Source organism: Oncorhynchus mykiss, chromosome 13, assembly GCF_057628025.1.
Source record: "Oncorhynchus mykiss isolate SJ-2025 chromosome 13, ASM5762802v1, whole genome shotgun sequence".
Taxonomy (NCBI): domain Eukaryota; kingdom Metazoa; phylum Chordata; class Actinopteri; order Salmoniformes; family Salmonidae; genus Oncorhynchus; species Oncorhynchus mykiss.
In genome coordinates this window covers 62,026,893-62,053,745 of record NC_143034.1, presented here as the reverse complement: position 1 = coordinate 62,053,745, position 26,853 = coordinate 62,026,893, and the positions used below count along the sequence as shown (strand labels likewise).

Below are 26,853 nucleotides of genomic sequence, written 5' to 3'. Positions count from 1 at the left end.
CTCGACCCAGAGTTCTAAATTACCTCGTGTTCATCTGATCCAATGGCAGCCCAGCTCTCTCCTGATTGGTCTCCGGAAAGTCAGAAATGTATTCTGTTAGTGGCTGTTAGTTCAGAAGGCAGAAAAACTCCACAATGACATTATTGTTTTCTCAGAAAAAGGACATGATACAACAGGCTACAATTATACTGTGGTGAGATAAGAACTACTATGACATCATGTACTCAGGGCAAACACATAAGAACATTTATTGCTGTGCCGTTAGGCTTACCTTTGATGCCATAGTCATTGACTTAGAGATTTATCTGGTCATTTATGAGAACATCTTTGAAGCTAAAACAGCCCTTCAAGGTCACGTTATGGTTCCTGTCAACCCACACGCTCATGTTTTACACCTGGAGGTTGAGGTCGCCCCTAACCACAGATCTAGAATCAGATTACCCAACCCTTTATTCTAACCTTAAAGATTAAGGGGATGAACTAATATCTGACCTTGTATCAGTGGTTAGGGGCAGCTTCTACCTATTCCCACCACCATTAACCAAGACGGTCCAGGTGTGGACTATAATAATAAAGTGGCATCTCCTGAAGTTACAGTAACAGACAACCCATAGCAATAATCACTCACTGATATCCCACATGTTCCAAACATGTTAAAGACAATCACCAGTGATTCAATTAAATTTCAATGAAGTTCATTAAACAGGTCAAACCGAACTTTGCTCATCACCTCAATGAGAACCCTCCCCCCAAAAAACCCCACCAGGGATACAAAAGTGTATTCTAGGTCAGGCTAAGATGGCCACTTCATCTCAGATGTACTGAGTGGCATACCAAAAGGTTGGGAAAAGATGCAATGTTTATTCATCGTTACAGTGACAGCTTGATATCAAAACTAGGGTTTGCTACTACAGATGTGTGTTAGAGAGAGAGATAGAGGGGGTGAGTGAATTGCGTATCTTTTAAACAAGGAGAAGCATCCTATTGCAATCCCATAACCATGCTAAGGAACATTGATGTGTCAATAATTAGATATGTCATCATGTATTGGTATGACACTCAAATTAAAGCTTTCAAAAAGATCAGCAATGTTTTTTCATCTTGGTGTTAGCATAGGAGGCTAAGCTAAGCGACAACGTTCCCTGTTCGTCCCGGGAATGTCTGTGATTAGGAAATGTTCTCCTGTGCTGCGAAATTATGGCCCTTCCCTCCTTTGGTCTTCATTTGGGATTCCAAAATCCAAAATTCCAGGAGGAACCGAAATTCCCAAAGTTACGTGTCCCCAAGGGAACTTTTTCTTCAGCGCACAGAGCTTATTTACATTTTTTTGCTTGGTTGTTCTCTCCACACACTTTTAATAATAAAAATGATATATTTTTAACCCCACATTATAAAACTGAAAGCCACTTGCAGACAAATGGTTTTCGACAATAAGTTATACGAGAAATCGTACGGGTAAGGTATAGGTTAAGGACAAAGTCATGACAACACTGTCACGCTCCTATTCTGTATTCTAAAAAAATATTGGAATAGAAACCACTTTATAATTATCATCTCAACATTGACATCTTGATACACTTCGGTATATATATTAAAACTCTTGGGTAAAATGCAATAATTCCATCATGCAGGCAAACCGCCTCCATCTTCTAGGAGGTTCTATTGGTCTGGAATTCATATCTCGGATATATTCTTCCTTTCTTACTTTGGCAAAGTGACAAAGAGAAAGAAGTGACAGGTTTGAATTTCACACACCTTCCATTGTGAAGCAACTGTATGCAGGTGTGAAGTTTTCATCTCCCAGAGTGAATGGTGCTCGTCTCGTCTCCTCAGGTTGTTTGTCTCAAGAGGGTCAGTGTCTTTGACAGAGATGCTTTGCTACTGTGAGTGGATATAGCAGGCTGTCCTGTCTCTCTCATTCACTCCCTGTCCTTCTCTCTGAGTGAGTGACGTTGGGATAAAAGAGCCTATTTCACAAACTGTTGCATGCAGGAGTGGGATCTTAGTATGGTCTCTATCTCTCTGTCTCTCTTTTTCCTGTTGTACTATCACACACACACACACCCACACACACACACACACACACACACACACACACACACACACACACACACACACACACACACACACACACACACACACACACACACACACTCCTTCGTGAAAAGTACCGATGGAGGGAAGGGGTTAGGTGATGGTGATGATAAGTTAACGCATGCTTTTGCTACCTAAGTCTCAGCTCTTCCACTATAACAACTCCTTCTCAGGTGACCTCTACACTACCTCTGTTCAACCTAGACCTCCTCACCCCTCTTCCACTCCACACACAAGGACCTGTAGCCTCCGTCTACCACAACAGATCTGGCTTCAGCCCTCCTACACCGTGACGTACATTCAGGCTCATTCTACACTGCAACGTACATACAGCCTCCTACTACACTGTGATTTACAGCCACACCGAAAAATAAATCAAATCTGTTGGCTTGATCAGCTCAGTTTTGTTAGATATTCTATTTTTGCATTTTAAACTTCTGTGAAGCCGAAGAAAAAATGAAAACAAACAGGAAAACAGGAACGACGTTCAGACAAAATGTTCTCGTTACATCTCTGTCTCAGCTTGTCTCTGGCTACATCTTCTATGTATATCTCCCTGATATGATGATGCAGCCCTCCTGGTCTGTCTCCACCTCTGGGGGTCCTTCTCCTCCACAGGGGTATGATGGGGGGTCCATCCCAGCCCCCCACACCCCCACCACAGGTGTCACACCTGTAATCCCCTTTAACCTTCCACCGTTTGATCTCTGACCCTCCACACCTGAACCACTGCCACAGGGTAGCACAAAATGGGACAGGGGGGGGGTCATAAACAAATATTTATAGAGCGAGAGGGAGGGGTTTGGTTATAGGAATTCACTGGATTACATCACACGTTGTCAAAAACGTCAAACTTCTCTCTGCCTGAGGGGGACGGAGAGGAACAGTAAGGGGTTGATGAATCCTAATAGGAGCTGTAGTAGACAACAAGGGATTCAGGCTTCATCTGTTTTTACTACAGGACCCTACTGTTGTTTGGCTTGAGCTTTTCCCCTTGAGGTCCGGCGCCTCTCCCAACTGTCCCTCCTCTCCTCTGCCTCCCCCACTCTCTCCCCAAGGGTTGGCCAGGAAGCCCTGGTGGTCCAACTCCAACCCTAGGATCTGTCTCCCCTCCCCCCTCCTCGCCCTCTGATTCAAGCTCCCAGTGCTGTTGCATTTCTTCACCCCCGGGGGTGCCAGGGAGGCGGGCGAGAGCAACGATGTGAGCGACAGACTGCTTAGCGTCTCCGACAAGTGTTCGCTGTTGCCCGCCTGGCTGGAGCCACACCCCCCGATAGACAAACTGATCCCGATGCCCAGGTCCTCCAGGTCACATGGAACGGGGTCCATGGAGTCTTCCCGGGTGTAGCCGGGGCTGATGCTACCCCTGCCGCTGCTCTGGCTCCGCTGGTGGCCCCGAGTGGCCTGGAGGGTGAGGGCAGGGCCTGACGAGGGGCTGGGCCGCGGTCTCAGAGTCTGGCCTGCTGGGCAGCTGGTGGGGTCCTCAGGGAGCAGGGGGCAGAGCAGGGGTAGAGGAGGGAGGGGGGACACCAGGTCTTGAGGGGGCGAAACACTGAAGCTGAGTCCTTCCTCTAGGGTGGTCTGGAGGCTGCCATCGGAGCTCCCCTTGGCCAGAGACGAGTCACTATGGGACGGGCACTGAGGGCAGAGCGAGAGGGGCAGGGTGGAGATGTGGAGTGAGATATTGTAATAAATAACAACATTAGAGTCAATGTTTGACTGACTACACTGTAGGCTGTGCAATGTGTACTGTACAGTCTGTTGGTTGCTCTGGTGGCAGTGTACAACACAAAAGGGTCATAACAGCACCAAACAGTGTGGCGGACACTCATTAAAGATAACAAGGGGGTGGACACATACATTTGCCAATCAGAGGGAAGCCTGAGGTTTGTATACATTTCTCGATCTAACATTAGACCCTACAGGAATGACATTATTCAGTGTGTTGGTATCTGTTACATACAGTACATACAGTACATACAGTAGGCCTGGTCTTACCTGCGTGCAGAGCACCCGGCTGTGGGCTCCTTGGGAGCGCAGGGAGGACCAGGAGGCCGGGGAGGTGAGTCTGAGGCCCCGTGAGGGCCGCCCTACTCTGGCCCTGGGGGGCGCCGGCAGGGCCGCTGCTGCCACGGGGTGGAAGAACTCCGCTGGCAGACGGATAAGAGCAGGAGAACCAGAGGCACTGGCCGCCCCTACTCTTCCTCCTCCTCTTCCTCCCTCATCTGATCCTTCTCCTGCCTTAGTGCTACTGCAGGAGGTGCCACCTGGAGACAGAGAGAAAGGCTGTAAGGCAAATATACTATTCCATCTAGATCCCGAGTGAAACACCACATAAATACAATCCATTTAGCCTGTAGGGATAAACAGTCATTACTGATATTGATGATTAGACTGACAAAGACCATGCAAATAATGCACATCATTCCAGGGAGAGCAACATTGCCACTGTACTGTACTGTGATGTCTGATTCACTCTATTCATGGATTGCACATTGCATTACAATGCTGTTCTGAAGATTCTATTCAGGGCCTGGTTCCGACTGAATGTTTTACTTAATACATTGTCAATTGGAGCTAATGAAGATGAATGAAGATTTAGTCTAAAGTGCATTATAGTGGTTTGGAAACAAGATGGCATTTCAAAAGGAAGCAACTAATTAGTAGGAAAACCTGTTGTCATCATTATGATGTTGCCAGATTGACTTAAGATGCAGTATAACTTTAGATAACTAGCTAAAATTGCAGGGCCAGGACCGGATTTTAGCTAGCTAACGTCGCTAGCTAATGGCAACATTGCCATCTCTCTAAAGTACACTTTACGACATGATAATGATGGCAAAGATGTTTCCTACTAATTATTTGCCTTCTGTAGCAACGTCATAGTATTTCCAGGCCACTATAGTGTAATTTAGATTAAACAGTCATTAGGCCCCTTTCAGAATGACTGGGCATCATTCGACTTTCGGGCACCACTATGGCAGAGAGCGGCTTGAGAACGTTCATAACAATGTCATGATGCAACCGAGCGACGGAGGTGCAACCCATGAATACACTCTTCAAGAAATAAACAAACTGCTATCTAGAACCAAAAGGGTTCTTTCAGCTGTCCCCAAAGGAGAACCGTTTGAAGAACCCTTTTTGTTCCCAAGTAGTACATATTTGGTTCCAGGTAGAACCCTATTGGATTCCATGTAGAACACTTTCCCCACAGGGTTCTACATGGAACCCATATGAGTTCTACCTGGAACCAAAAACGGTTCTACCTGGAACCAAAGAGGGTTATCCTATTGGGACTAGAGGTCGACCGATTATGATTTTTCAATGCCGATACCGATTATTGGAAGACCAAAAAAACGATAGCGATTAATCGGCCGATTTTTTTAAATGTATTTGTAATAATGACAATTACAACAATACTGAATGAACACTTATTTTAACTTAATATAATACATCAATAAAATCAATTTAGCCTCAAGTAAATAATGAAACATGTTCAATTTGGTTTAAATCATGCAAAAACAAAGTGTTGGAGAAGAAAGTAAAAGTGCAATATGTGCCATGTAAGAAAGCTAACGTTTCAGTTCCTTGCTCAGAACATGAGAACATATGAAAGCTGGTGGTTCCTTTTAACATGAGTCTTCAATATTCCCAGGTAAGAAGTTTTGGGTTGTAGTTATTATAGGAATCATAGGACTATTTCCCTCTATACCATTTGTCTTTCATTAACCTTTGACTATTGGATGCTCTTATAGGCACTTTAGTATTGCCAGTGTAACAGTATAGCTTCCGTCCCTCTCCTCGCTCCTCCCTGGGCTCGAACCAGCAACACAACGACAATTAGCGCGCGCTAACTAGCTAGCCATTTCACTTCGGTTACACGGGCCTCATCTCGGAAGTTGATAAGCTTGAAGTCATAAACAGCGCAATGCTTGACGCACAACGAAGAGCTGCTGTCAAAACGCACAAAAGTGCTGTTTTAATGAATGTTTACGAGCCTGCTTCTGCCTACCACCACTCAGTCAGATACTTAGATACTTATATGCTCAGTCAGATTATATGCAACGCAGGACACGCTAGATAATATCTAGTAATATCATCAACCAGGTGTAGTTAACTAGTGATTATGAATGATTGTTTTTATAAGATAAGTTTAATGCTAGCTAGCAACTTACCTTGGCTTATTGTTGTGAAAACTTGAAATCGACCCTAATTAATCGGCCATTCCGATTAATCGGTCGACCTCTAATTGGGACAGCTGAAGACCCGTTTTGGATCCCTTTTTTCTAAGAGTGTAGGACCAACCTGCACTGTGATGGGCTGGCTATGTACAGCTCAGCTTAGCTCAGCTCAGTTCAAATCAAATAAACGTTTATTGGTTGCATACACCGATTTAAAGATTTTATTGCAGGTTTGGCTCAATAATGTGAAAACATAAGATATACTTTACAGTGCCTTGCAAAGGTATTCATCGCCCTTGGCATTTTCCCTATTTTGTTGCATTACAGCCTGTAATTTAAATTGATTTTATTTGGATTTACACAAAATAGTCAAAAGTGGTGAAAAAAAAGGTTGTTTCATTCTTTTTTAAATATTTTAAACAGAAAAGTGGTGCGTGCATATGTCTTCCCCCCTTTGCTATGAAACCCCTAAATAAGATCTGGTGCAACCAATTACCTTCAGAAGTCATTTAATTAGTTAAATAAAGTCCACCTGTGTGCAATCTAAGTGTCACATAATCTGTCACATGATCTCAGCATATCTCAGCACCTGTTCTGAAAGGCCTAGAGTCTGCAACAGCACTAAGCAAGGGGCAACACCAAGCAAGCGGCACAATGAAGACCAAGGAGCTTTCCAAACAGATCAAGGACAAAGTTGTAGAAGCACAGATCAGGGTTGGGTATAAAAAAATATCAGAAACTTTAAACATTCCACTGAGCACCATTAAACCCATTATTAAAAAATGGAAAGAATATGGCACCACAACAAACCTGCCAAGAGAGGGCCGCTCACAAACACTCACGGACCAGGCAAAGAGCGCATTAATCAGAGAGGCAACAAAGAGACCAAAGATAACCCTGAAGGATTTGCAAACTCCACAGCGGAGATTGGAGTACCTGTCCATAGGACCACTTTAAGCCATACACTCCACAGAGCTGGGCTTTATGGAAGAGTGGCCAAAAAAAGCCATTGCTTAAAGAAGAAATAAGCAAACATGTTTGGTGTTCGCCAAAAGGCATGTGGGAGGCTTCCCAAACATATGTAAGAAGGTACTCTGGTCAGATGAGACCAAAATTGAGCTTTTTGGCCATCAAGAAAAATGCTATGTCTGGCGCAAACCCAACACCTCATCACCCCGAGAACACCATCCCATGGAGGTGGCAGTATCATGCTGTGGGGATGTTTTTCATCGACAGGGACTGGGAAACTGGTCAGAATTGAGGGAATGATGGATGGCGCTAAATACAGGGAAATTCTTGAGGGAAACCTGTTTCAGTCTTCCAGAGATTTCAGACTGGGACAGAGGTTCACCTTCCAGCAGGACAATGACCCTAAGCATACTGATAAAGCAACACTCGAGTGGTTTAAGGGGAAACATTTAAATGGCCTTGTCAAAGCCTAGACCTCAATCCAATTGAGAACCTGTGGTATGACTTAAAGATTGCTGTACAGCGGAACCGATCCAACTTGAAGAAGCTGGAGCAGTTTTTCCTTGAAGAATGGGCAAAAATCCCAGTGGCTAGATGTGTAAAGCTTATAGAGACATACCCCAAGAGACTTGCAGCTGTAATTGCTGCAAAAGGTGACTCTGCAAAGTATTGACTTTGGGAGGGGTGAAAAGTTAATCACGCTCAAGTTTTCAGTTTTTTTGTCTAATTTCTTATATGTTTCACAATAAAACATATTTTGCATCTTCAAGGTGTTGCATGTTGTGTAAATCAAAAGATACAACCCCCCCAAAAATATATTTTAATTCCAGGTTGTAAGGCAACAAAATAGGAATAATTCCAAGGGTGGGTGAATACTTTTGCAAGCCATTGAATTAGTCCATATATATATATATATATATATATATATATATATATATATATATATATATATATATATATATATATATATATATATATATATATATATAATATGTATATATAAATATATATATATATATATGGACTAATTCAATGGCTGATATACACACACATATACAGCAATACACATTAGGCTGGAAAGGCTGGAGCAGAGGGTATGACTGGACTCACCAGGGCTGTGGTGGGATGGGGTCTTGTGTCTCTGATGGACCCCCACCTCCACCAGGAGTGGAGCCCCCTCCTCGGCTACTGAACTGTGGGCCCTGCAGTGCCTCGACCCCCCTGTCTGGGCCTGGGTCAAGGAGTCCCCTCTTCCGCCAGCCTCCTCTGAACCCTGGGAGTCACTGCCCCTCTCCTCCTGAGGGGAGAAAACACACATGTTGACACACACTGTACCTGTTTATGTTGTCTGTTATTATAATTAAATGTGGAGTGGGGCATAATAGGGTGCAGTACTGCACTTCATTATTACTGAAGGGAGTGCCGGCTAGCGTCCAAGCTCCTAGCCTGCTAGCATACACACTTAGTCTCTGAGGAAAAGAAGGAGTCTCTTTTATCTAGAGAGATTCTTTATCTGCAATGGACTTCCTGGTTCAGATAAAAGTGTAATAAAATACACGCTAAAAGTGATTCCCTAGGACCTTCATCTGGATATTACTATCAGCTATGAGCACTTCTGATTCAAATCCCTTCTAGATGACTGATTATGGCCCACATCAACCCTGGTAGCCATGTGTGCTATCTGGACACAGCCGGAAGGTCTCGGTCTCTCAATTCATTTCAATTTAAGGACTTTATTGGCATGAGAAACACATGTTAACATTGCCAAAGCAAGTGAACTAGATAATAAACAAAAGTGAAATAAACAATAAAAATTAACAGTACACATTACACTCACAAAAGTTCCAAAAGAATAAAGACATTACAAATGTCACATTATGTGCAAATAGTTAAAGTAGAAAAGGAAAAATAAATAAACATAAATATGGGTTGTATTTACAATGGTCTTTGTTCTGCACTGGTTGCCTTTTTCTTGTGGCAACAGGTCACGTATCTTGCTGCTGTGATGTCACACTGTGGTATTTCACCCAATAGATATAGGAGTTTATCAAAATTGGATTTGTTTTAAAAATTCTTTGTGGATCTGTGTAATCTGAGGGAAATATGTGTCTCTAATATGGTCATACATTTGGCGTGAGGTTAGGAAGTACAGCTCAGTTTCCACCTCATTTTGTGGGCAGTGTGCAACATAGCCTGTCTTCTCTTGAGAGCCAGGTCTGCCTTTCACAGCCTTTCTCAATAGCAAGGCTATGCTCACTGAGTCTGTACATTGTTAAAGCTTTCCTTAAGTTTGGGTCAGTCACAGCGGTCAGGTATTCTGCCACTGTGTATTCTTTGTTTAGGGCCAAATAGCATTCTAGTTTGCTCTGTTTTTTTGTTGTTAGTTCTTTCCAATGTGTCAAGTAATTATCTTTTTTTTCTGATTTGGTTGGGTCTAGTTATGTTGCTGTCCTGGGGCTCTGTTTGTGAACAGAGCCCCAGGACCAGTTTACTAAGGGAACTCTTCTCCGGGTTCATCTCGGTGATGCCTTTGTTATGGAAGGTTTGGGAATCGCTTCCTTTTAGTTGGTTGTAGAATTTAACAGCTCTTTTCTGATTTGGATCATTAGTTGGTTAAGGCCTACTTCTGTCTCTCGTGCTTGCTCGCACACACACACAAACAGCTAAGTCTTACTATTCTTGTGAGGCAAATTGAACCAATGAGCAGAGAATGAACCAGACCAGGAATCAGCGTCTTGGGAAAAACTTAAATACTTAACTTGAATAATGGAGAATGTAACGAAACAGAATTTTTTTTAACCAAAAACAACAAACACCAGCACTCGAAACTCACACAGGGGAAACATACAGGAAACTGAATTCAACAGAAAACACACCTCTCTTACAGGGGAAACAATCATGAAATAATAAGACACAGTCCAATAAAAGTCTCTAGACCGCCCTCTGGTGCCAGGAGGAACCATGACACATAAGTATAGTAAAATGTGTATAAAACACACAATCCCCCACACACTCCTACTAGCATCAAACAACTAGAGGGAAGGATAACGCACAGGGAGGGATGATAGGAAGATAGCGAGGGATGGGGCAGACAGAGGTGTAATTGCCGGAGGGGGGTAAAGGAAAGGGAGGAACGATGTAGTAGAGGAGAAAGAGGAAGATAGCCCTCACAGTCCAGAGGGGAGGCAGTGGACTGAATGGATTTCAATTCCTGAAGGTCTCTGTACAGGAGATTAGAGCTTCAGCAGGATTCAGGATGTATTCTTATGCCCCTGGAACTTTGTGCCATGCTTCCTTTATTGGAACGCAAGTATTCTTTCTGTACTGGAGACCAAGGGCACCCACTGTCCACCCCCTCTATCACCTCATCCTCAGACTTGGGTTCAACTAGTATTTAACATCTTATTTTCTAAAGTGCAGACCTTGTCTTATTGGTACTGCAGGATGGTTAAAGCATGCTCAAAACTATTTGAACCCAGGTCTGCTACCCAGTCCCACTTCTCAACCCCCTCCATTGTCCTCCAAAACCCCCTTCCCATTTATAACCCCTCCATCTCTACCTTTCCCTCCCGCACCAGCAGCTGGTGGACACTCTGGTCGTCCAGGCTGAGGTCATCAGGTAGGGCCGGAGACGAAGACTTGTCTGACATTTGGTCTGACCTCAGAGATGCCTGCTCTATCTCTGCCAGCCGGATCTGCTGTAGAGGGGGAGAGAGAGAGAGGAGGAGAGAAGGAGAGAGGGGGGAGAAGGAGCGAGAGAGAGGGAGAGAGAGAGAAGGGGGGAAAGAGAGAGAGAAGGGTGGGAGAGAGAGTGAGAGAGGGAGAGAGAGGGGGAGAGAGAGATTGAGAGGGGGAGAGAGAGGGGAAGAGAGACGGAGGTGGAAGGAGTGATGGAGAAAAAAAGGGGGAAAGGGAAAGTGAAGGAGAGAGAGAAAGTTATCTAAAACTAAGAGAGAGAATGGACACAAACCAGAGACAATTGAAATCCAATGGGGTGAGGGAGGGGCCGTTATATGAACATGTGCCTGTGGGTGAGTGAGACAAAGAGATTCATAAAGAGAGATTCACGGCTCATATACAGCAGTAAATTACCACTGCAGTATGCCGGAGGCAAGAGGAGAGCGGGAGGGAGGAGGGGAGAAGGAGGGAGGAGGGGAGAGAGAGGTAGGGAAGGGGGGGATAATTAGAAAAAGGGAGCAAGACAGAGAGAGATAGAAGGTGGTGAAAATAGACTGGGAGAATGGAATGTGTTCAGAGAAACAGAGATAAAGGCCCCTGATGTTGTCAGGAGAAGCTTAGGGCCCTAACTATCACAAGTCCCTTGTTGGGTTGTTTCCAAACAGACCCTGTAAACACTACATGACCAAAAGAATGTGGACACGTGCTAGTCGAACATTCCAAAATCATGGGCATTAATATAGTTGGTCCACCCTTTGCTGCTATAACGGCCTCCACTTCTAGGAAGGTTTTCCACTAGGTGTCGGAACATTGCTGCAGGGACTTGTTTCCATTCAGCCACAAAAACATTAGTGAGGTCGGGTAATGATGCTGGGCGATTAGGCCTGACTTGCAGTCGGCGTTCCTATTCATCCCAAAGGTGTTCGATGGGTTGAGGTCAGGGCTCTGTGCAGGCCAGTCAAGTTCTTCCACACTAACCTCTGCAAACAATTTCTGTATGGACTTCGCTTTGTGCACGGCGGCATTGTCATGCTGAAACAGGAAAGGGACTTCACAGAATTGTCTAGAATGTCATTGTATGCCGTAGTGTTAAGATTTCCCTTCATTGGAACTAAGGGGCCTAGCCCGAACCATGAAAAACAGCCCCAGACCCTAATTCCTCCTCCACCAAACTTTACAGTTGGCACTATGCATTGGGGCAGATAGTGTTTTCCTGGTATCCGCCAAACCCAGATTCGTCCGTCAGACTGCTAAATGGTGAAGCGTGACTCATCACTCCAAATAACGTTTTTCCACTGCACCAGTGTCGGCGAGCTTTACACCACTCCAGCCAACGCTTGACATTGTGCATGGTAATCTTAGGCTCGTGTGCAGTTGCTCGGCCATGGAAACCCATTTCATTAAGTTTCTGACGAACAGTTCTTGTACTGACGTTGCTTCCAGAGGCAGTTTGGAACTCGGTAGTGAGTGTTGCAACCAAGGACAGATGATTTTTACGCGTTACACACTTCGGCACTCGGTGGTCCCGTTCTGTGAGCTTGTGTAGCCTACCACTTCGCAGCTGAGCTGTTGTTGCTCCAAAACGTTTCCACATCACAATAACAGCACTTACACTTTACTGGGGTAGCTCTATCAGGGCAGACATTTTACAAACTGACTTGTTAGAAAGGTGGCATCCTATGACGGTTCCACGTTGAAAGTCACCGAGCTCTTCAGTGAGGCAAGTCTACTGCCAATGTTTGTCTATGGATATTACATGGCTGTGTGCTAAATTTTATACACCTGTCGGCAACAGGTGTGGCTGAAATAACCGAATCCACAAATTTAAGGAATGTCCACATACTTTTGTATATATGGTGTATGTCTTAATGCACCAAGACATGCCCACTGTCCCCTTAACATAGGTTTAAATAAGAATCAGTGTTGCTGTTGTCGCTCCATGCCCTGGGGCACAACAATCACACACACACACGCGCGCACACACACACACACACACACACACACACACACACACACACACACACACACACACACACACACACACACACACACACACACACACACACACACACACACACACACACACACACACACACACACACACACACACACACACACACACACACGATAGCTGGAAGACAAACACAGACGTCAGGATAGAGAGAGAAAAAGAGGGAGATAGTTTAATGACATGATAAATCAGAGATGGGTGGAGCATGTAAAAGAGGAGGAGATGACAGATTGATAGCTTGACAGCATCTGCAGTCAGGCAGAGAGGAAGAGTGACAGGTGAAGAGGTTCAAATCCCAGTTATTACTTTCCAGAGTGGTCCGTTACACTTTATCATTGTGATGGACACAACTAGCAACAGGGATAGTGTGTGTGTGTGTGTGTGTGTGTGTGTGTGTGTGTGTGTGTGTGTGTGTGTGTGTGTGTGTGTGTGTATGTGTGTGTGTGTGTGTGTGTGTGTGTGCGTCTACATATGCATGGTTCATGTGTTTACCTCTAGTTGTGGGTGGCTCTTACAGTCCTTCCAGACAGGAGAAGAGGTAGATGAGTAGTGATGGAAGACAGATCCAGAGAGGTTGTCAATCATCAGCATCTCTCCTTCAAATGAGTCCTTAATCAGCAGAGACACACTGTCCAGCCACTGACTCTCCTGGAACACACAGTTATTACTTGGTTAATAATATCATATCCTGGAACACATAGTTATTACATTGTTCATTATATCATATCCTGGAACACATAGTTATTACATGGTTCATTATATCATATCCTGGAACACAGTTATTACATGGTTCATTATATCATATCCTGGAACACATAGTTATTACATGGTTCATTATATCATATCCTGGAACACAGTTATTACATGGTTCATTATATCATATCCTGGAACACAGTTATTACATGGTTCATTATATCATATCCTGGAACACATAGTTATTACATGGTTCATTATATCATATCCTGGAACACATAGTTATTACATGGTTCATTATATCATATCCTGGAACACATAGTTATTACATAGTTCATTATATCATATCCTGGAACACAGTTATTACATGGTAACATCAATGTAGATATATTATAGGGTTAACTTACAGCTACAAAGGGTCAATCCATAGAGGAATCACAGCATAGGGCTGAACACCTAGTGACACCTACACCTAGCGACATCGACACCTAGCGACATCGACACCTAGCGACATCTACACATATCGAAATCTACACCTAGTGACATCTACACCTAGTGACATCAACACCTAGTGACATCAACACCTAGTAACATCTACACCTAGTTACACCTACACCTAGCAACATCTACACCTAGTAACATCTACACCTAGTGACATCTACACCTAGTTACACCATACCTAGTAACATCTACACCTAGTTACACCTACACCTAGTAACATCTACACCTAGTAACACCTACACCTAGTGACATCTACACCTAGTAACACCTACACCTAGTGACATCTACACCTAGTAACACCTACACCTAGTAACAAATACACCTAGTGACATCTACACCTAGTTACACCTACACCTAGTAACATCTACACATAGCGACATCTACACATAGCTACATCTACACCGGGTGACATCTACACCAGTGATATCTCCACCTAGTGACATCTACACCTAGTGATATCTACACCTAGTAACATCTACACCTAGTAACATCTACACCTAGTAACATCTACACCTAGTGACATCTACACCTAGTGATATATACACCTAGTAACACCTACACCTAGTGAAATCTGTGATAGATTTGATACATGTCTCTATTAGATGTTCAATAGCTAAATGAGATGGCAGACTGTTATTACATTAATACAATGAAGTAGTAATCTATCTAAACTTTATTATATGATTTTCTATCTTGAATCTCATCAGCAAAATAGTTGTTCTGTAATACTTCTTCTGTGCAATTAGATTGACTGGAAAAATAGTAAAAAGAAAAGCAACTGAATTGGCCACATATTACCTCAACTGCTGTAATTTCTACAAGTGTTATTTTCACTAAGAAAATCTATAATTCCTTGTGTTGATAATGGCACCTTGATAGCGGTGCTTTCATTGTTTCCCCTATAGCCAAAACACTAACAGTTACATAACAATAAACCATTCTAAAACACGTTCAGAGAAATCTGAAATCTGATTGGCTGAAATGCCGTTGAAAGACATTCACTAATACCAGATAACCACACAGGCAGAGATAGAGTCGTCACTATTTCGCCTTGTCACAAAGGACAGAAGTTCCAAACACTAACAAACTGCTCTTGTCCATTCTTGCATGCCCATCTAGTGACTATCCACCTGTGCTTACATGGCCCATAAATGTGCTCTTCTCTGCAGAAACATTCCCCTAAATACATACAGTACTAAGAAACATTCCCCAAAATACATACAGTACTAAGAAACATTCCCCTAAATACATACAGTACTAAGAAACATTCCCCTAAATACATACAGTACTAAGAAACATTCCCCTAAATACATAAGGCACTAAGAAACATTCCCCTAAATACATACAGTACTAAGAAACATTCCCCTAAATACATACAGTACTAAGAAACATTATCCTAAATACATACAGTACTAAGAAACATTCCCCTAAATACATACAGCACTAAGAAACATTCCCCTAAATACATACAGTACTAAGAAACATTCCCCTAAATACATACAGTACTAAGAAACATTATCCTAAATACATACAGTACTAAGAAACATTATCTTAAATACATACAGTACTAAGAAACATTCCCCTAAATACATACAGTACTAAGAAACATTCCTCTAAATACATACAGTACTAAGAAACATTCCCCTAAATACATACAGCACTAAGAAACATTCCCCTAAATACATACAGTACTAAGAAACATTCCCCTAAATACATACAGCACTAAGAAACATTCCCCTAAATACATACAGCACTAAGAAACATTCCCCTAAATACATACAGTACTAAGAAACATTCTCCTAAATACATACAGTACTAAGAAACATTCCCCTAAATACATACAGCACTAAGAAACATTCCCCTAAATACATACAGTACTAAGAAACATTCTCCTAAATACATACAGTACTAAGAAACATTCCCCTAAATACATACAGCACTAAGAAACATTCCCCTAAATACATACAGTACTAAGAAACATTCCCCTAAATACATACAGCACTAAGAAACATTCCCCTAAATACATACAGCACTAAGAAACATTACCCTAAATACATACAGCACTAAGAAACATTCCCCTAAATACATACAGTACTAAGAAACATTCCCCTAAATACATACAGCACTAAGAAACATTCCCCTAAATACATACAGCACTAAGACACATTCCCCTAAATACATACAGTACTAAGAAACATTCCCCTAAATACATACAGCACTAAGACACATTCCCCTAAATACATACAGTACTAAGAAACATTCCCCTAAATACATACAGCACTAAGAAACATTCCCCTAAATACATACAGCACTAAGAAACATTCCCCTAAATACATACAGTACTAAGAAACATTCCCCTAAATACATACAGCACTAAGACACATTCCCCTAAATACATACAGTACTAAGAAACATTCCCCTAAATACATACAGCACTAAGAAACATTCCCCTAAATACATACAGTGCTAAGAAACATTCCCCTAAATACATACAGCACTAAGACACATTCCCCTAAATACATACAGTACTAAGAAACATTCCCCTAAATACATACAGCACTAAGAAACATTCCCCTAAATACATACAGCACTAAGAAACATTCCCCTAAATACATACAGCACTAAGACACATTCCCCTAAATACATACAGTACTAAGAAACATTCCCCTAAATACATACAGCACTAAGAAACATTCCCCTAAATACATACAGCACTAAGACACATTCCCCTAAATACATACAGTACTAAGAAACATTCCCCTAAATACATACAGCACTAAGAAACATTCCCCTAAATACATACAGTACTAAGACACATTCCCCTAAATACATACAGTACTAAGAAACATTCCCCTAAATACATACAGTACTAAGAAACATTCCCCTAAATACATACAGCACTAAGAAACATTCCCCTAAATACATACAGTACTAATAAACATTCCCCTAAATACATACAGTACTAAGAAACATTCCCCTAAATACATACAGCACTCAGAAACATTCCCCTAAATACATACAGCACTAAGAAACATTCCCATAAATACATACAGTACTAAGAAACATTCCCCTAAATACATACAGCACTAAGACACATTCCCCTAAATACATACAGTACTAAGAAACATTCCCCTAAATACATACAGCACTAAGAAACATTACCCTAAATACATACAGTACTAAGGAAACAGGGTCATAGGATGCTAAATCCACAGGCTCAATTTATTCTTTCTTTTCAGCAATGGAAAAATCTAGTAAAGTGTACCGTCAGTGTTATAGTTACATAAACTGCAGCCGTTGTCTAACACTGCTAACCCACATATACAGTAACCCACATACACAGCCAATCACCAGCCAATGTTTTACATGTAGGAAGGCAGCTGTTGTTTAAAAGTGTTTGCCATTAGCAACAGGTTATAGTCCTTGCTCAGTCTAACTATGCCTTCATCGTTACCAAAATGAACCTGGCTCATAAAATATATCTACAGGATACGTATATAACTATGGCTGGGAGGGACCTCAAGATAAGATATCATCACTATACTTAGGTGCTGATACAATATGTATTGCGCTTCTCATGATTCTATCTATATTGTGATGCGATACTGTAATTATTTGGCGATCCGATGTTCCAAACATATTGCTCACCATATATCTGCTGCATAGGGACAAGAGAGAGACATGAGAAAATGAGCTTTCTTTGATGAGTCATGGAAATAAAAGTGCTGAAAACAAATTGGCTCCCTATTTAAAAAGAAGATGGAGAACGAGGTATGAAGGAAAAAATAGAGTGGAGTTTTGGTGCAGGTACAGCCAAAACAATATACAGTGCCTTGCGAAAGTATTCGGCCCCCTTGAACTTTGCGACCTTTTGCCACATTTCAGGCTTCAAACATAAAGATATAAAACTGTATTTTTTTGTGAAGAATCAACAACATGTGGGACACAATCATGAAGTGGAACGACATTTATTGGATATTTCAAACTTTTTTAACAAATCAAAAACTGAAATATTGGGCGTGCAAAATTATTCAGCCCCTTTACTTTCAGTGCAGCAAACTCTCTCCAGAAGTTCAGTGAGGATCTCTGAATGATCCAATGTTGACCTAAATGACTAATGATGATAAATACAATCCACCTGTGTGTAATCAAGTCTCCGTATAAATGCACCTGCACTGTGATAGTCTCAGAGGTCCGTTAAAAGCGCAGAGAGCATCATGAAGAACAAGGAACACACCAGGCAGGTCCGAGATACTGTTGTGAAGAAGTTTAAAGCCGGATTTGGATACAAAAAGATTTCCCAAGCTTTAAACATCCCAAGGAGCACTGTGCAAGCGATAATATTGAAATGGAAGGACTATCAGACCACTGCAAATCTACCAAGACCTGGCCGTCCCTCTAAACTTTCAGCTCATACAAGAAGAAGACTGATCAGAGATGCAGCCAAGAGGCCCATGATCACTCTGGATGAACTGCAGAGATCTACAGCTGAGGTGGGAGACTCTGTCCATAGGACAACAATCAGTTGTATATTGCACAAATCTGGCCTTTATGGAAGAGTGGCAAGAAGAAAGACATTTCTTAAAGATATCCATAAAAAGTGTTGTTTAAAGTTTGCCACAAGCCACCTGGGAGACACACCAAACATGTGGAAGAAGGTGCTCTGGTCAGATGAAACCAAAATTGAACTTTTTGGCAACAATGCAAAACGTTATGTTTGGCGTAAAAGCAACACAGCTCATCACACTGAACACACCATCCCCACTGTCAAACATGGTGGTGGCAGCATCATGGTTTGGGCCTGCTTTTCTTCAGCAGGGACAGGGAAGATGGTTAAAATTGATGGGAAGATGGATGGAGCCAAATACAGGACCATTCTGGAAGAAAACCTGATGCAGTCTGCAAAAGACCTGCGACTGGGACGGAGATTTGTCTTCCAACAAGACAATGATCCAAAACATAAAGCAAAATCTACAATGGAATGGTTCAAAAATAAACATATCCAGGTGTTAGAATGGCCAAGTCAAAGTCCAGACCTGAATCCAATCGAGAATCTGTGGAAAGAACTGAAAACTGCTGTTCACAAATGCTCTCGATCCAACCTCACTGAGCTCGAGCTGTTTTGCAAGGAGGAATGGGAAAAAATGTCAGTCTCTTGATGTGCAAAACTGATAGAGACATACCCCAAGCGACTTACAGCTGTAATCGCAGCAAAAGGTGGCGCTACAAAGTATTAACTTAAGGGGGCTGAATAATTTTGCACGCCCAATTTTTCAGTTTTTGATTTGTTAAAAAAGTTTGAAATATCCAATAAATGTCGTTCCACTTCATGATTGTGTCCCACTTGTTGTTGATTCTTCACAAAAAAATACAGTTTTATATCTTTATGTTTGAAGCCTGTAATGTGGCAAAAGGTCGCAAAGTTCAAGGGGGCCGAATACTTTCGCAAGGCACTGTATCAATACGATAATATCCCGATATGTACCTGTATCGATTTATTCCCCATCACTATACATTATATAACAATAGACTACATCTATACAGAGTCCAGATATTCCTCAGTGTGTGTGGGTCGTTAAGAACAGCACTGGAGTAGGCCCTGAATGACTGTGTTACGAAATAGCAAAGGAACACATACACCCATGTACATGCACGCACGCAGGCACACGCCCACCACGCAGGCACACGCCCACCACGCAGGCACACGCCCACCACGCAGGCACACGCCCACCACGCAGGCACACACCCACCACGCAGGCACACGCCCACCACGCAGGCACACGCCCACCACGCAGGCACACGCCCACCACGCAGGCACACGCCCACCACGCAGGCACACGCCCACCACGCAGGCACACGCCCACCACGCAGGCACACGCCCACCACGCAGGCACACGCCCACCACGCAGGCACACGCCCACCACGCAGGCACACGCCCACCACGCAGGCACACGCCCACCACGCAGGCACACGCCCACCACGCAGGCACACGCCCACCACGCAGGCACACGCCCACCACGCAGGCACACGCCCACCACGCAGGCACACGCCCACCACGCAGGCACACGCCCACCACGCAGGCACACGCCCACCACGCAGGCACACGCCCACCACGCAGGCACACGCCCACCACGCAGGCACACGCCCACCACGCAGGCACACGCCCACCACGCAGGCACACGCCTGAATGACTATGGCTGAGTCCTAATAGGTTGATAATAAGGCCATTTCTATTTTTCTAGACAACAATAGTGTTGGCCACCTGGTGAGAACATGCGCCCTTCAGTTAATTCCTCTCTCTCTGTCTCTCTGTCTCTCTCTCTCTGTCTGTCTCTCTGTCTCTCTCTCTCTGTCTCTCTCTCTCTCTATATATATTTATATTGTCCCATTTTGTTTGTCAATTAGGGTGTGCAGGATGAATACATGGTTTGTTGTACGGTAATTTGGTAAAAAGCCAATTTGACATTTGTTCAGTACATTGTTTTCACTGAGGAAATGTACGAGTTCGCTGTTAATGATAATGCAGAGGATTTTCTGCTGTTGCTGTTGACGCATATCCCACAGTAGTTATTGGTGTCAAATTTGTGTCCACTTTTGTGGATTGGGGTGATCAGACCTTGGTTCCAAATATTGGGGAAGACGCCAGAGCTAAGGATGATGCTAAAAGAGTCTCTCTCTTTCTCTGTTTCTCTCACAGAGCTAAGGATGATGTCAAAGAGTGTCTCTCTTTCTCTGTTTCTCTCACAGAGAGATCACCACCAATATCATTACATGGGTCATTCCACAAAAAGAGTGCTTTTTGCATACCTTTCGTAGAAATTGTGCACCAATATTGAATTTTAAAAGCCTGTTATATTACATGAAGTGTGTCTACGAGTCTTTTTTATTGTCACAAACAGTGAAGACCAGTGGAATCCACAGGGTCTAGAATAACTAGAATACTGTGTATAAAACAGGCACGGGTCTGTATATAACACATTCTGCCAGGTCTGGAATCCCATTACAAGTGTCACAGTAAAGGAAACACCTGCCGTAGTGATGCTGTGAATTGTATTGCCTTAAAGGAGTAAACATTGATTTCTCATCATGGGCATTTCCTTCAGCTCCCCTCCAATCACTGAGCATCACCTCTCCTCTTTACTTCTCTCTCTCTCTCCACCTTTCCTCTTTACTTCTCTCTCTCTCCACCTTTCCTCTTTACTTCTCTCTCTCTCTCCACCTTTCCTCTTTACTTCTCTCTCTCTCTCAAACTCTCCTCTTTACTTCTCTCTCTCTCCACCTTTCCTCTTTACTTCTCTCTCTCTCCACCTTTCCTCTTTACTTCTCTCTCTCTCCACCTTTCCTCTTTACTTCTCTCTCTCTCCACCTCTCCTCTTTACTTCTCTCTCTCTCCAACTTTCCTCTTTACTTCTCTCTCTCCACCTTTCCTCTTTACTTCTCTCTCTCTCCACCTTTCCTCTTTACTTCTCTCTCTCTCCACCTTTCCTCTTTACTTCTCTCTCTCTCCACCTTTCCTCTTTATTTCTCTCTCTCTCCACCTTTCCTCTTTACTTCTCTCTCTCTCCACCTTTCCTCTTTACTTCTCTCTCTCTCCACCTTTCCTCTTTACCTCTCTCTCTCTCTTCACCTTTCCTTTTTACATCTCTCTCTCCACCTTTCCTCTTTACTTCTCTCTCTCTCCACCTTTCCTCTTTATTTCTCTCTCTCTCCACCTTTCCTCTTTACTTTTCTCTCTCTCCACCTCTCCTCTTTACTTCTCTCTTTCTCCACCTTTCCTCTTTACTTCTCTCTCTCTCCACCTTTCCTCTTTACTTCTCTCTCTCTCCACCTTTCCTCTTTACTTCTCTCTCTCTCCACCTTTCCTCTTTACTTCTCTCTCTCTCCACCTTTCCTCTTTACTTTTCTCTCTCTCCACCTCTCCTCTTTACTTCTCTCTCTCTCCACCTTTCCTCTTTACTTCTCTCTCTCTCCACCTTTCCTCTTTACTTCCTCTCTCTCTCCACCTTTCCTCTTTACTTCTCTCTCTCCACCTTTCCTCTTTACTTCTCTCTCTCTCCACCTTTCCTCTTTACTTCTCTCTCTCTCCACCTCTCCTCTTTACTTCTCTCTCTCTCCACCTTTCCTCTTTACTTCTCTCTCTCTCCACCTTTCCTCTTTACTTCTCTCTCTCTCCACCTTTCCTCTTTACTTCTCTCTCTCTCCACCTTTCCTCTTTACTTCTCTCTCTCTCCACCTTTCCTCTTTACTTCTCTCTCTCTCCACCTTTCCCTCCCCCTCAGGTCGCTCACTCTCCTTTCTATTTTCCTCTGTGTGTTTTCTCAATAATTCCTGCCTCCACACACACACACACACACACACACACACACACACACACACACACACACACACACACACACACACACACACACACACACACACACACACACACAATTGTAGCTGTTGTGAGTGAATAAATTGATTACATCACCCAGGGGAGAGGAGAGCAGACCAAAGAAGCTCCCTCCCTCCCTCCCTCCCTCCCTCCCTCCCTCTTATTAAGTTATTCTGTCAGCCAACATAAAGCTAAAAATGGCTCCTCAGTAAAGCCAAGTTTAGTTCTGTAAAGGTAGAACAGATCGTAGCAGGCAGCCGGTGAGTCATCCGTGTGTGTGTGTGTTTGTTTGTGTTTGCCATTACATTATGAATAGGTTTTTAGTAATCTCACTGTGTGTGTGCTTGTTCGTGTTTATGTCTTCCAGGGCTTTGTGTTTGTGTGTTGCACACTGACGGGTTAATATCGGAAGTCCTGAGTTTGAATTGAAAAGGTGATAAAATGCACAGTGCAGTGTGTGTTTGCTCGTCTACCTCGCCACAGAAAACTGACAGCAAGGGTTGCCATGGCGATGGAGAGCGCCAGGCAAATTCACAGTGAAAGGTGCAGCTAGATGAAAATTTATTTCAATGTCCCTCTCCCTTCAACTCCCTAAAATCACATTGTTCTTTCATCAGCATCTATTTCAGGGGTACCAGGAATAATATCCAAACCCCTTCGAGATGTTTTCATCTGTAGAAACCAATAACAGAACCCTGAATGAGAGTAGCTGTGTTTTTCTGCAGTAGTCTGGGCCACGGCCATGTTCTAGTGTACGTCCCAAATGGCACCCAAATTCCCTGGTTAAAGTAGTGCACTATATTGGGAATAGGGTGCCATTTGAGACACACTATGGGTCACGGTGACATTGTACTGAATCTACATTATGACCTGTTCAGAGATTATGTCTGTTATTTGAATACCCGGGCTGACAAGATCTCTCTCTCTATCTGTCTCTCTCTCTCTCTCTCTCTCTCTCTCTCTCTCTGTCTCTCTCTCTCTCTCTCTGTCTGTCTCTCTCTATCCCTCTCTCTCTCTGTGTCTCTCTCTCTCTCTCCTCCCCCCTGTCTCTCTCTCCCCATCTCTCTCTCTCTCTCTCTCCTCCCCCTGTCTCTCTCTCCCCATCTCTCTCTCTCTCTCTCTCTCTCTCCTCCCCCGTCTCTCTCTCACCATCTCTCTCTCTCTCCATCTCTCTCTCTCTCTCTCTCTCTCTCTCTCCCCCATCTCTCTCTCGCTGTCTCTTCGTATCGTCCCTGGCTCCTTTTGTATTACATTATGAAAGGTTGAGTGAACCAGCAGACAAACTGAGTTAAACAGGACTGATGGGCTGTCAGTCTAAAACACTGAGGATGTCAGAACGGGAAGGAGACTAAATGTCTCTGATTATCTTTCTGTCTCCTCTGTCTTTTCTTGTTCTTGTCCTCTCTCTCCCTGTCATAATGACCTCAACCTTACGTCTATGCACTACACACGGGTGTGTCAGACTGTTTATATGTGTAATTCCTATAATATCAAATAGAAAGTCAAATAGACAGAAACAGACAGACCCATACGGACAGAAATATATTCATCCATCCATCTCACCTGTGCAGGAGAGTAGGGATCACGATTGTTCGGATCTTGCAGTGTTCCTGGATGCGTCGTTGCCACGTGATGATGTATATTCCCCCCGGAGGAACTGCCTGGGACTCCCATCCCTCTATCCACTCCTCCTCCACCTCCTCCCCCTGCTCCTCCCCCTTTTTTCCCTCCTGCACAGACTCCCTCCGGCCCCATGCAGCATAGGGCCCCCGTGGCCAGCTCCAGCTCAATCTCAGCGTCCATCTCCGCCTCCTCCTTGGCCTCCTTGTTGGAGTCGTCCAGGTGCTTCATCAACACCGCCACCACCACGTTAATCAGGACGAACTGGGCCGTCAACACAAAGGACACAAAGTACATGGGAGAGATGAACTGCAGGCTGGGGTTGCAGGAGTAGTCAGGCCCGTAGTCCGGAGGGCACTCCCTCAACGTGTCCTAGGGAGGGGGAGGGAAGGTGGGAGTGAGGAGGAGCAGTCTGTTAGGTCAAGCCATGAAGTCCTGCTAAGACATTATTACATTCACGTCATTTAGCAGAAGCTCTTATGCAGAGCGACTTACATTAGTGAGTGCATAGATTTTAATACTTTTTCGTACTGGTCGTCCGTGGGAATCGAACCCACAACCATCTGAGCTACACAGGACTATACGGGACTATACAGAAACAACACGTTCTAATGAACAGCTTCATGAACAAGAGTTAAGCTTTCCAACTTGAAACAAAGATATCAATGTAAGACTTTTGTGAGCAAATTGACCTGTCATACATTAACTGTAAGACATCCAGACATGAGCTGATTCTAGTCTGTTCTCTCTCATTTGTTTTGACCTTTTCACTGTGTAGTCTCAAGTGTTTCCTTCTTCCCCTCTCCCCTCTTCTTCCTCCCTCTATCCCTCCCTCCCCTCTCTCTAGTCAGCACAGTGGTGATTCACTCTCGTTCTCTCTTCCCCCTCCCTCGTTCCAGACAGTTTGCATCCAACACATCTCCAGGTAAAAGGCAGTGAAAGCTCACAAGGTCTCATCAGTAGTAATCTAAGAGAGGTGATTACAGTTCACCGCTTCAGCTGAGAGGTAGCGGCTGTGATCCTCACCCGCACCTCTACAAACCACTGAGGTGTTTTTACGGTTCGCCCCTGTCACACTCCATAATGCGTTGAGCGTGGGGGGGGGGGGGGGGGGGGGGGGGGGGGCGACGACTGTGAAATGGGAGTGGGACACATTCCCCTATTTAAAGGAGGATATACAGAGCTGTGACAGGTCTGGTTATGGTAGCGCTCAAGGAGACGAGGATTGGAATGGTCTTCCTAAGCAGCAGGACATAGGCTTGGGGTCTGCCCTTAGGGCCACAGGGCTTGTAATTACTCTGAAACTTCTCTGCAGCTAAGAAGCCAGGCACCAAATACCAACCACAGACATCAAAATGAGAACTGAATAATACAACCCAAATAGCAACACATTGAAACATGGTAATCCAAGTCATTTTGGGTTAAAGTATCAGATGATCAACTATCTCATTTATTGTAATAAACACTCCATAGAACACCATGTAGAAGTCCATCCATACCTTCATGATCCCATTCCAGTTGTCCCCAGTGGAGACCTGGAACAGAGTGAGGAAGGCCATGCCAAAGTTCTCAAAGGTAGCATGGCGGCTCATCCCCTCACATGGGTAGTCCTCGTTACACACTGGGAGAGGAGAGTAGGGAGGGAGGGAGGTATGGGGGAGGGAGACATGGGGGAGGGAGGGATGGGGAGGTAAGAGAGAGTGAGAGATAAGGGGAGAGAGAAACAAATAGAGAAAGATAGATACAGAGAGGGGGGGAACAGGGGGATAGACGAAGGGACAGAGGGAGAGATAAAGATGCATGAAGAGAAAATAACAGTTTATATAGAGAACATTTATCTGTTCAGTCCTCTTAGAAACCAACAACCAACAACAGCAGACGTGGTTGTTTGCTCCGGGTCTTAAAGCTGTCTTGGCTGATTGTTTACAAATCTCTCTCCTTACTACAGTTGCATTTGGCTCTAATCCTTTGCTCAAAACTGATGGGATGAGAGATGACCTCCAGCAGACCTGACTAGAGTCCATAGAGAGAGTGTGACAGTTTGAAAACAGGCCTAGCTGATGTGTTATTGTTCTCCTGCCTAGTCTCCTTGATACTTCTTGGTTCTGGCTGCGTCCAGATACTTCACTACAAGTCCCTTTTTAACTCTGTCTTGGCTCTGTAATCTAACAGGATTGGATATGTACAACTCTGAATGTGGCGCGCCATTGGGTATGCAGGGTTTTGTTCCAGCCCATCACTACCAACTCACCCAGTTCTCCAAACAGCTCAACCCCCAGTGCTGCGTAGATGAAGAACAGGAGCATGAAGAGCAGGCCCAGGTTCCCCACCTGAAACACACATAGGAACAGTATTAGGAACTGTTTCTGCTCTACATTCTTTTTTGTATTGAACCGTTATTTTGACAGGGAGTCATGCTGAGTCCAAGGTCTCTTTTACAGAGCAATTTTGTGCTCCCAAGTGGCAGAGTGGTCTAAGGCACTACATCTCAGTGCAGACACTCTGGTTCAAATCCAGGCTGTATCACAACCGGCTGTGATTGGGAGTCTCATAGGGCGGCGCACAATTGGCCCAGTGTCATCCGGGTTTGGCTGGTGTAGGCTGTCCACTGACTTGCCTAGTTAAATAAAGGTGAAAATGTTGTTGTTTTTAAAATACAGATGAACACCGTAGTGACAAAAATATACACATCAAATACAGTACGAAAAGCAAAACAAAGATAAATAACACAGTCA

The 26,853-nt window shown here is 43.8% G+C and overlaps 1 protein-coding gene across 1 annotated transcript in view; it reads right to left on the bottom strand.

Annotated features, from left to right (window-relative positions):
* Nucleotides 1-227: 227 nt before the first annotated feature.
* The window catches only part of LOC110539012 (voltage-dependent T-type calcium channel subunit alpha-1I), a 137,691-nt gene continuing 111,065 nt past the window's right edge, over nt 228-26,853 (bottom strand). Inside the window, exons 28-35 of the mRNA XM_090197059.1 lie at nt 26,370-26,448; nt 25,618-25,739; nt 24,062-24,490; nt 13,426-13,581; nt 10,805-10,942; nt 8,355-8,541; nt 4,093-4,361; nt 228-3,732 (exon numbers count right to left, since the gene is read on the bottom strand). Of these exons, the coding sequence (XP_090053185.1) occupies nt 3,037-3,732; nt 4,093-4,361; nt 8,355-8,541; nt 10,805-10,942; nt 13,426-13,581; nt 24,062-24,490; nt 25,618-25,739; nt 26,370-26,448 (2,076 nt within the window). The 3' untranslated portion in view covers nt 228-3,036. The remainder of the gene's footprint in view (nt 3,733-4,092; nt 4,362-8,354; nt 8,542-10,804; nt 10,943-13,425; nt 13,582-24,061; nt 24,491-25,617; nt 25,740-26,369; nt 26,449-26,853) is intronic.